Genomic DNA, 10,576 nt, shown 5'->3' with positions numbered 1-10,576 from the left:
ATTTTAAATCCTCTGCAATGGTATATTTCACAACAATGTCAGCAGATAATCAAATGGCAGAGAAGCGACAGTGTGTGTGTGAGACAACTCCAACCTCATATCATGAGATATGAGTTTGTGCAATTATTGCTATCAACTAATTTCGCACATAAAACATAAATCATCATTAAATCTCACGAGCGGGTCTACAACACAAGAGCTAATGTGACGTTGGATACCAAGTTACCAGCATGGTGCAGCTCATCTTAGTTGGAGATTCTAATGGAACTTTGTATTCTGCCCACTAATTTAACTAATAAACCACTTTTGTTAGTCCAAGCCTGTCCACCCTGTTGACATTTTTATATATACTAGTAGATCCATCTTGCTAAACCTCCACACTGGAAGCACGGCAACACCTATGCTTTCAACAGTCCTTGAGCAGACAATCCAGACAGGGGAAACATGGGAACAAAAATTATTGGCTCCCAACCTCCAAGTGGCCTCACTCATGCTCTAACTAACTGCTGTTCTAACCCCACATTTCTCTCTCTACCACCCTACCAGCAGAGCATTTTACCACCTTATCTCTCCTCTCTTTTCTCTTCCCTCTATATATACACACCCCTACCCTGCTCTTGGTTCCTCTCTCTTCCACCTCCTAATCACCACAAGACATCTAGCATACACACATAAAGGGAGGAAGAAACCAAGAGATCAGCAAGCAGCTCAAGTAGCTAGCGTGGACGTGTCCAAGGTTGGAGGCTCAACGCTAGCAAGTACAGGCTAGCTAGCCAACCAGCTGCTCCACAGGAGCCGATGGCTGGCGCCGACGTCGACGTCGGAACGGAGCTCCGGCTCGGGCTGCCGGGAGGCGGCGCCGAGGCGGCCAAGACCACGAAGAGGGGCTATGAGGACACCATTGACTTGAAGCTGACGCTCCCCACCGGCGGCAGCATGAAGGAAGACGCCGCCAGCAAGCCGGAACAGGCCGCCGAGAAGGCCAAGAGCGACCCCGAGAAGCCACCTGCTCCCAAGTATGTCTGCATACATACATATCTATGCTATATTGCTATGTGGTAACACAAATCATTTCGTTAGTGATAATTTAGTCGGATGTTTTCTTAGTTCCGGACTTAAGGATTAGGATGTCTGAATTTCCTAGATGCTTCTGATTATCTCTTTCTCTTTCATCTTGGTAGATATGCATAGCAAAAGATCCATCCATATAGAAAAAATTAGGCGTATGCAGAGTTTGGGCATGTCAGCATGTGCAGGCTTTTCATTTTCCCTTTCTGATAAATTTTCTCGAGTTTGGATTCATTCTATATTTATAGCATGCTGAATAAACATTACATGCAAATGGGCAAACACTTAAAGTAGGGCAAAATATCCGGAAAAGAGATCCCATGGCAGAAAGCGCACAAGGCGACACCATCGTCTATGTTCTCTGTCGCCTCTAAAGCGCCCGGGCGAATTATTATCACCTTTTTAAACCATAACATATTCACACTTGATGCCTGCTTTGCGCGGCAGCCGGTAGATGTCAGAGAAAATTAATATGATGTATATTCTCTCTTCATCTTTTGGTAGATTCCACTGGAAAAGCAAGGGGTTATTGTGTTATCGTTTTCTGTTGTGGAAACGAAGAAATATTATTCTGAGCAGTGAGATGAGAGCACTATTTCTGTAGATAATCATGCCGGTCATGATTCATTAGCGCTAACTAAAGTTGATGCCGTTTTCATTATACACCATAATGGTAGAGTACTACCATAAAGTTGCCACAGGCATACACATTAGTTAACCAGAGCTGGCTCCCTGTCAGGAAGAATATAGTAACATGCATGATCGAGATAGATGGAACTTCCAGCTACAATATTAATTAAAGAATCTTATTTTGTTTTTACATCACAAGTAGTCTAGACTAAGAGCTTATCATAACTAATTTGTGGAAACAGCAAGTGTAAATGCGTAGCTAATTTTGCATCTTATGTATCCACCAGGGCACAAGCTGTGGGTTGGCCACCAGTCCGATCCTACCGCAGGAACGCCATGACCGTGCAGTCTGTGAAGATCAAGAAGGAAGAGGAAACCGAGAAGCAGCAGCCTGTTGCTGCTGCTGCTACTGCTGGTGGCAACGGCTCTGCCTTTGTGAAGGTGAGCATGGATGGCGCGCCCTACCTGCGCAAGGTGGATCTGAAGATGTACAACACCTACAAGGACCTCTCCATTGCTCTGCAGAAGATGTTCAGCACCTTCACTGCAACTGGTAAATCCGTCGGCCTCAGAACCTGCAGCAGATTATCAACTTGAACTTAACCATTTTGCCTCAACTGTACAAATGGAACTTACTTTGACTTAACAAGGGCCACAATTATCAACTATTTTTTACAGGGAATGAGGGGAAGATGGTTGAGGCAGTGAATGGTTCAGATGTTGTTACTACTTACGAAGACAAGGATGGCGACTGGATGCTTGTTGGAGATGTCCCGTGGGAGTATGTTACTTCATTCTTGCGCCCCTTATCTACTCCCGTATTTAAGACCTCATGATTAGAATGCAATTAAGCGAGGTCCAAAGTTCAGTTTCTTTCGTCGGCTGATCAAATACCCTGCAGGATGTTTGTGGCTTCATGCAAACGCTTGAGGATCATGAAGAGTTCCGAAGCCATCGGTCTTGGTCAGTGTCTTCAGCTAAAATTCTCTTCCAACTCAAGATTTATATCTTAATTCTAACCCCTATGAGATTTTTTTGTTTCAGCACCAAGGGCCAAGGACAAGTACAAGACCAAGAGCTAAAGATGGGGCAGTAATAAGAGGAAGAGTATGATGCCATAAGAATGGTGTTCTTGCAGTGTGCTATGGTTTTAGATATATGATGTTTTAATTAATAGTTGGATTAAAAGAAGGGAGAGTTGCCATGTTTAATTTGTTGATGGACCAGAAGCAATTATCTATCTGTGTGTAGCTGGATTGGTGTTATGTGATGTTCCCTACCATGTGTCAAAGAATCTACTTGGTGATTTTATTCCAATGTTGTTGATTAAGTATGTGTAATTGTTAAGTAAAGGGCATCAATGAGACTATTATTATTATGGTATCATGTAAGTTAACTTGTTTGTTAATTATAAGCACAATATTTTTGTACTCTGTGTGTGATCAAGTGGGGGGAACAAGCCATGTGCTTGGTGATGGGGAATCCATTACTATAACCTAGCCTATCTGTCATTGAGTTATTGAGAAGGTTGGGTCTTGAGGGATGATGGGTATGATCATAGCAAGAAGCTTCCTTGCTCTGCCAGAGTTATGGTGATACCAAAGCTAAGTACATTGCATAAGCAAATTAAAACATTATATATTCAGGATGCATTTATTTATGGCAAATAAATGTTTCTAATATATAAAAACAAGATGCCTAATCATGATTGGTCTGCAAGGTGGTACATTGCATTGGAATCACACAGCAGTACGATCAGATCATCAAAAGGATTACGTGAATGCTACGTGAAGATGATCAAAGGCATCTACATGTCACTGTTTGCATAACAGAAATGGATCTGCTAAGAGGACGTGTTATATGTATAAAATAGCATCTGAATACTTAATTCTCCATAAAATACTATGTACTACTGCTATTGCATAACTATAGCAGGAGAGACAGAATGCTATACTGCACACCAAACGAAACCAGAGGCACCTCAAAATTCGTGGTTGATAAAGTGTGATAACATCACAGGCTATACAAAATAAGAAGGTAACTGGCTTACATCAAAACTGGAGCTGGACCAATGTACAACAAATCAAGGAGATCTCATTCCTCCAGGTAGTAGAGCTTTGCCAATACTTTCAAGATAACACACAGCCAGAAAATAACATGTAAACAATCCACATGAACTCATCCATCCTGTACAGCCAGTTACTGCAAGTGTTCAATAAAACTTGCAAGTAAACATCACCCATGAATATGACATTCAATCTATCAGAAAGCCGTATCTTCAGGATCTGAGATGGGTCCAACTGGGATAGCATAAACATTGCTAGGTCCACGAGTCGCTAGCCCTGAACAGCCAACTCCTGCAAGTGATCAATGAAGACTTGCAAACAAATATCGTCGGTGAATATGACTTCAGATCCTTCAGAGAGCTGTGACTTCTGTGTCACAGATGGATTCAACCGGGCTAGTAAAAATCTGGCCTGGCTCCCATGCTGATCACATTTTATGAGTTTTGGCACCGGAAATCGGTCTGCCAATAGTGCCTCTGCGTCAACTTCTGGTGCTTCAAGCAGCTTCCTTAAGTTTTCATGGTTTGGGTCTTTATGATAGCCAAGCTTCCTCCACTGAGCAATCTTCGAGCCATAATGAATCACTATATAGAAGTACGAATCAAATAGCAAAATGACATCAGGAGAAATGGAGCTGACATCTAGCAGCACAGGAATGGGTGGTCCGTCAAATGAGTACTGGAATAAAGTTGGCTGGATCATGATTAGAGATCCCACAACTCCCTCCCTATTCAACATCAACCGGAAGAAAGCAGTTTCATCAGGAGAGCTGTTGACAACATCAATGAACTGTGACCTTCGAAGGTAGTACATGAACTGCGGATACAGAGAGAAATTAGTTGACAACCGAAATGTAGATGGATCTTCAGGGACATAGTTTCCAAACTTAGCAGTGAAGCGAATAAGCATCTTGTCGAGCCACCGTATTACATCTCTAACATGGTATGTCTCTGCTCTGTGAACAGCAATCCTGGCCATAACTGCTGCAGCAGCTTCCTGATCAAACCCTTCAGCAATTTCAGGAGATCGAGGTCCAGCCCATCTTCTCGCAACAGTTGTTACCCTTAGGCGATAGCTACCATCACCATGTCGGTACCTTGTCATAAACTGAATAAAGAAGACAGTTGGGGGCTCACTGTTGCGCTCAGTACTATGGCTACAATCAACTCGGAAGAAGAAAGCAATACAGGTTTTGTTGTTCAGTGTACTCATTTTCCAACAATTTGTCCCACCCTCACCAATTTCTTTATCACTAACTGAGCTATTTTTTCTGTGGAGGGAGATGCAGGGACCAAGAGCACCACAAATCTTGACCTCCCTTGATGTCACTATCTCAATCGTTGCATTAAAGTTCATGTTAAGGTAATCAGTACCCTCACGCTTGAAAGTTTGCCTTAAACAGCTTTTGAACTGTTCAGACTCAAATGACTCTGCAAGCACCATTAAGCCACCAGACACTTCAACTGGATACCTCAGTTCTGCAGCCCCAACCTGATCAAGAGAGCAAGCCAACAGATCAAGAACTAATGCACTATCTGTTAATCTCTTGGCAACTTTCTTATAGAAGTCCTGTGCTTTTTCAATGAGAGGCACATTGGCATTGAAAATGTCACGATGCGAACGAATTGCTTTCCCAAGATCGGTTTCCACCACAAGTCCTGGACCGACTGTCGTGGGACCAGATGTAAAAACTATAATCCGGCCACCAGTGTTAGACGAGCAGCAACCTTCCAGAAGAGCAATAGCTGTGGAAATAGCAGCACCAGTGGCTCTTAATGGGCGATGCCCACGTGGGCAAGCAGACATAGAGCTCAGGTCCTCTATTGCAGATGTGATGCTAAATTCACATTCAGAAACAGGTAACAAAAATCTCTGCACTTCAGTGGCCTTCAGTGCAGCCAACTTGCTGTATCGTGAATGTCGAACACCTAGAAGTTGCTGTATCTGAAACATAAGAGAAGCCCTATGAGGTACACAGATTAATGACAAATTATACAAAGAAAAGCAGTTATTGCAACAGATCGGTTAAAGACGTTAGCGGTGCACCAGTAACTGACCCAATTGAAAATAAGGATGTGTAATCAATTATCTATCCAAACATATTAAAACTTTCAACAGATTATATCTTTCACAATTCAAATTATTTCCAGTGAGTCACTAATCATAAATTGAAAATCATTGCTGTCCAAATCAAACATTTTCAGTCCTTGTGTAGAAAGAAGGGAACATAGACTCACTGTAGTTTGATGTACATGAGCATATGCAAGGTGTACTAATCCAACAATAATTATCTTATAACACAAAAACACACACCCTGCTTGACTCGTATGTATCACAAAAATTGCAGAGATCACGAAGAATATTTAGAGAGTTACCTATGCTGCAATTGGCATTGCAGTGGATTATGATAATAAATCTTTTCTAACCAGCTTTTATGTGCTTTACCGTTTGTTTGACCAGCTTTTTTATTATATTGTGGCAATTTTTTCACGGAAGATTATAATGTAATTTCAATGCAGCATAGTTCAGCAGCCGTAAACTGAACCCTTAATTTACAATGCACATTATTCAGTCCACTTGGAAATCAGAAGCCAAGACATGGCTCCATTTGGGAAGGGGGGGGGGGGGGGTATGCACAAGCCCCCGCAAGCATGGTTTGCCCTCGAAGCTATTCCCATCTGGCTTGCGATTTCTTCAAGAGATTTGCTTGAACTTGTTCATAATCAGTTTCAGAAGTAGACCGGTCAGGGAAGCTTTTTCTCTTAGCAAACAGTGTAAGTCGCCGCAAACAGGGCCGGGTTATAAATCAATATGTGTGATACTTAGAATCGGAAACCATTTTCTTTTCACCATATAACATGTTACATTAATTTATAGCAAAGGCAGTGGAAGCAAATGTGATCGCCTAGCACGTGCTGACTTACAGCTTGCACGGAGCACTGATCTACTTCACCATACAATCTAACTATGCAATAATTAGCGTTCATTCTAACTGAACTGAAGTAATTAGCATACAATCTAACTGAATTAGCGGAAGTAATTAGAATACAATCTAACTGAATCAGCGGAAGTAACTAGAATACAATCTAACTGAATCAGCGGAAGTAAATGTGATTCCTACTGACTTGGCACCTTGCACGGAGCACTGAACTGCGTCTATAATTAGCATACAAAATCTAACTATGCAACACCCTAGAAGTAGGATGACATTAGGAATTGAGAATCCACCAACCTTTTCCGACTCGAGCTCACGCTCCCCGTTGAACACGACGACCCTGGCGCAGCCCTCGAAGCCGAGATCGTGGACCCACACGGAGGCGGCGAAGGTGACAAGCGCCACCCTGACCCTCTCCGGCAAGCCCTGCACGACCCTGAGCACCTCCGCCTTGAGCGCGGCGAGCTCGTCCCCGTCCGTGGCCGCATCGATGACGAAGACGATCGCGGGCGGGCCACCGCCGCCGCCGCCCTCGGCGGGGTCGGGGGGGAGCGTGTACTCGACGCTGGAGTGGGTGGGGAAGAGCTCGGCGGGGATGGCGTCGGGGGAGAGGTGGCGCGGGTAGGGGTTGGCGGCGGCGCCGCAGAAGGCGCAGGACCAGCGCGCGGCGGCGTGGTTGACGCGGGAGAAGGGGTTGAGGGCGGCGGCGCAGGTGCGGGTGGCGCAGCGGAGCGGCGGGTAGGGCAGGATCGGGAGCAGGTCGGGCGCCGTCGGGTGGAGCGGCGCGCAGAGCACCGCGGTGGGCACGACCAGCGCCTCCGCGGCGGACGGCGTCGGCGGCCACGAGTGCCACGGCCAGCGCAGGCCCTCCACCGCCTCCAGCTCCGCGAAGTCCATCGGAATCGGGGCCGGATCGGATTGGTGGAGTGGCGACTAGGGTTTTGGTTTGTTCCCCTGCGCCATGGATTCCTTTACCTGCTTTCCTTTCGCCGGCCCTGTTTGGCTGTTTCCTCGCCCTTCCCCCATTCTCTCTTCTCGGGTGCTCCGTCGAGACCGTTAGATCCCAATCGAACGGAACAGGATTTCTCAACTTGTTTGATCATTAGTTTAAAAAAAACTTGTTTGATCTTTTTTTCCAGATGAATCTGACTCTGATCTCTTGGTTACAAACAACAGTAACTTGTTGGATTTTGCACACAGAAACTCATCCGAGGAAATAACAGTGGAACGAAACGGTTTCTCGCTCCGGGAAAAGGGGATTGCACAAGGCGACCCAGGAGGCAAACGAGGGCTCCCTTGCGTGCCGTCGGTTCCCTCTCTCTCTGTCGGCCGCTCCAGCGGCGGGAGGGAGGGGGAACCTCGGGTCTGTCCGTTTGGCGGGTGCGTGGTAGGGTCAAGGTTGTGGGAGACGCTGCTGAGGCCGTGCGGCGGTGTCGCGTCCGAATAAATTCCTCTCGGGCCCGTTCGCGCTCGCGCGAGGCCTCCGCCTCGTCTAGGAGCCAGCGGGGGGGGGTCCCCGTTACCCTCCAAAACCCACCGACGGGCAATGGCTGAGCAACACGAAGAGCCGGAAGCTCCCGTGGCCGCTTAGTGGACCCCCGGCACCTCGCGTCGTCCCGCAAATCTTCTAGCCACGTCATGGCGGTTGCTAGGGCGTGCCACCCGACCTAGACCCGATCGTGAAGGTGTTAGAGTGCTTCGATTGTTCCCCGCATTGTAGACACGTAAACATTAAATACGAGCCCTATCGGCCTCTCAAAGTCTTCTCGTGATCGGCTCAAGGAGCCGATCGCCCCATGTTTCACGTTGGATTTACAATGGCATGGGGATCCCGCTTGATCAGGACAAAGCTAAAACGATCCACGACAGCTTAGGGTTTTCACCGCATAACCGGAACGTCCTACGTGTGATCGGGCCTAGCAGCCTACGAAGATGATGCAAACCACCCCTACGAGAGGCCTAAAACCAACATAACGTCGATTCCCGAACATCCTCGCAGGACGGTGAACAACATCTAACGCACTACCGGATCCTCCGACCCCAGCCGTAAGGCCTAACTATGCGTATATTAAACCAATCCCTGCGGAGCAAGGAGCAACTATAACGGATCGGATCTACTAAGTAACGAACAAGCAAGATGCCGCCCTTACGTCCGGATAGACGTAAGGGCAGCTAGGTGTCGAGGGACGGCATCGCCACGCAAATATGCACGTGAAAGCATCAATGCAAGCCCCTAAACACCTAAGGATAAATAGTACCGCTCGCCATCAACAAGTCTTCAAAGACGAGCAAGCACAAGGTTGACGAATAAACGTATACTCGCTCTAGATCGCTAGGCAGCATGGTGCTTACCCGGGAGAAACCCTCGAAGAAAGGGGTGGCGATGCGTCTGATTTGTGTTGGTTGAACGATGATTGTCCTCCTTTTCCGATAACCCTAGATACATATTTATAGTCCAAGGGACTTTCTAATTGAGGTGTGCACCTAACCGTGCACGGGCCGGACTCTAACTGTTAATTCTAAACACGTTACGATCTAATAATATTACAGATACACGGGCGGTTTAGCCCAAACTCTTAGCGCAAATCCGCTTTGAAGATGCTCCACATGTACGTCCTTCAAGCCCATCTTCACTTACGGCCCATCTCCTGATTTGGCCAAAATCGGGCGGTAACACATGCCCCCCTGGTTTTGATAATGATAATTGCAAAATCATCTGTCTCCTTTGAAGGGTCATGTCGTGGCGGTAATCCGTCTGCAGCTTTTCTTCATGATGACGTCTTGCCTTCTCAACTTCTCTCGCACGACTTGACGGCTCCAGCCCCACGTCCTTGGGAACCGCTTAGGCATTAAATCATTATATCCCCTTTTTATTTGGCCGCATCGAATCGCTTCTCCTCTTCATCCTTCTCGCACGCACTTCCAAAAACCCTCCTCCGCCGCCATGTCTTCTTCCTCTTCTTCCTCCTCCACTTCATCAGGCCTTTCCTACGTGTCCTCCCCCATCCGGAGTCAACACGGAGCGGGGTACGCAGCGGCGTCACGATATCCTTGCCCCAACAAAGCATGGGACAAGGAGGACCATGACTCCTCCGTCTGGTCCGAGGATGACAGGTCCTCAACTGACGGGGAGAGTGACCTCCGCTTCCTCGCCAATGAGGAAGCGGTGGAGGCAAGCGATGACGACCGCTTTTCCTGGGACGGGTTCCCCTCTTCCGAGGAGGTGAACGAGGAGGAGGAGGACGACGGCTCCTCCGACGAGCCGCCGGCCAAACGCCATTGCCCCTGGCCCGGCACCTCGCCGATTTCGGCAGTCGAGGACGACGATGTTGACGAGGAGGATGAGGACAACGAAGGCCCCGCCGGCAGCCGCCACGCCAGCCGAAGACGAGCTGGCCGGGAAATGCCGGCCGACGACGGTGATGGTGACGACGACGACGATGAGGGGCAGCCATGGCCCCTAGATAGGAGCTTAGCTTAGGACCAGCAGTAGTAGATAAGGCCATGCACCCCCCAACTCTTCCTTTTGAGAGCAACCGTCTCTTTATGTAAGAAATCTTATTTATCAATGAAGAATTTCCCCAACTTGATTTTGCCGATTTCTTGACCGAGTGATTTAGCCGATTCTCCCTTATATGGATTTTGCCGATTGTTAGCCTGATCAACGCTCGACGAACCGATGGCAACGCATCGGTCTCTTATGATACATTTCGAGATAGATTAGTTTGGATACTCAAATTTCAGCCGAACGGGACCAAACCGGAATCGCGCACACCTTAAATCTTGGAAATCCAAGTCCTCCAAGCCTTCATGTTAGCCCTATTCGGCAAAACTCCAGAATTGATGCCTTCAGGGGAACTATAGGACCATTGCTGAA

The 10,576-nt window shown here is 47.1% G+C and overlaps 2 protein-coding genes across 2 annotated transcripts; one reads left to right on the top strand and one right to left on the bottom strand.

Moving 5' to 3' along the window:
* The first annotated feature begins 564 nt into the window (after positions 1-564).
* LOC124704267 (auxin-responsive protein IAA13-like) lies at positions 565-3,128 on the top strand. Its single transcript, XM_047236514.1, has 5 exons — positions 565-1,016; positions 1,986-2,251; positions 2,377-2,479; positions 2,600-2,661; positions 2,743-3,128. Exons 1-5 carry the CDS (start codon positions 799-801, stop codon positions 2,778-2,780), a joined length of 687 nt encoding a protein of 228 aa, XP_047092470.1. The 5' UTR covers positions 565-798; the 3' UTR covers positions 2,781-3,128.
* Positions 3,129-3,831: 703 nt separating this feature from the next.
* On the bottom strand, positions 3,832-7,621 carry LOC124704265 (protein transport protein sec23-1-like). Its single transcript, XM_047236513.1, has 2 exons — positions 6,997-7,621; positions 3,832-5,708 (listed from the first exon to the last, which is right to left on the bottom strand). Exons 1-2 carry the CDS (start codon positions 7,594-7,596, stop codon positions 4,035-4,037), a joined length of 2,274 nt encoding a protein of 757 aa, XP_047092469.1. The 5' UTR covers positions 7,597-7,621; the 3' UTR covers positions 3,832-4,034.
* Between the last annotated feature and the right edge of the window lie 2,955 nt (positions 7,622-10,576).

This window comes from Lolium rigidum, chromosome 3 (genome assembly GCF_022539505.1).
Source record: "Lolium rigidum isolate FL_2022 chromosome 3, APGP_CSIRO_Lrig_0.1, whole genome shotgun sequence".
Taxonomy (NCBI): domain Eukaryota; kingdom Viridiplantae; phylum Streptophyta; class Magnoliopsida; order Poales; family Poaceae; genus Lolium; species Lolium rigidum.
Note: the sequence above shows the minus strand (reverse complement) of the source record. Positions and strands in the feature narration are given on the sequence as shown.

Excerpts from the sequence above, each read along its gene's own strand:
- LOC124704267 (XM_047236514.1), top strand. The coding sequence starts at position 799 with ATGGCTGGCGCCGACGTCGACGTCGGAACGGAGCTCCGGCTCGGGCTG. Across the intron at positions 2,480-2,599 it reads GTTGGAGATGTCCCGTGGGA|GATGTTTGTGGCTTCATGCA; the intron begins GTATGTTACTTC and ends AATACCCTGCAG. Across the intron at positions 2,662-2,742 it reads TTCCGAAGCCATCGGTCTTG|CACCAAGGGCCAAGGACAAG; the intron begins GTCAGTGTCTTC and ends TTTTTGTTTCAG.
- LOC124704265 (XM_047236513.1), bottom strand. The coding sequence starts at position 7,596 with ATGGACTTCGCGGAGCTGGAGGCGGTGGAGGGCCTGCGCTGGCCGTGG. Across the intron at positions 5,709-6,996 it reads GTGAGCTCGAGTCGGAAAAG|ATACAGCAACTTCTAGGTGT; the intron begins GTTGGTGGATTC and ends CTTATGTTTCAG.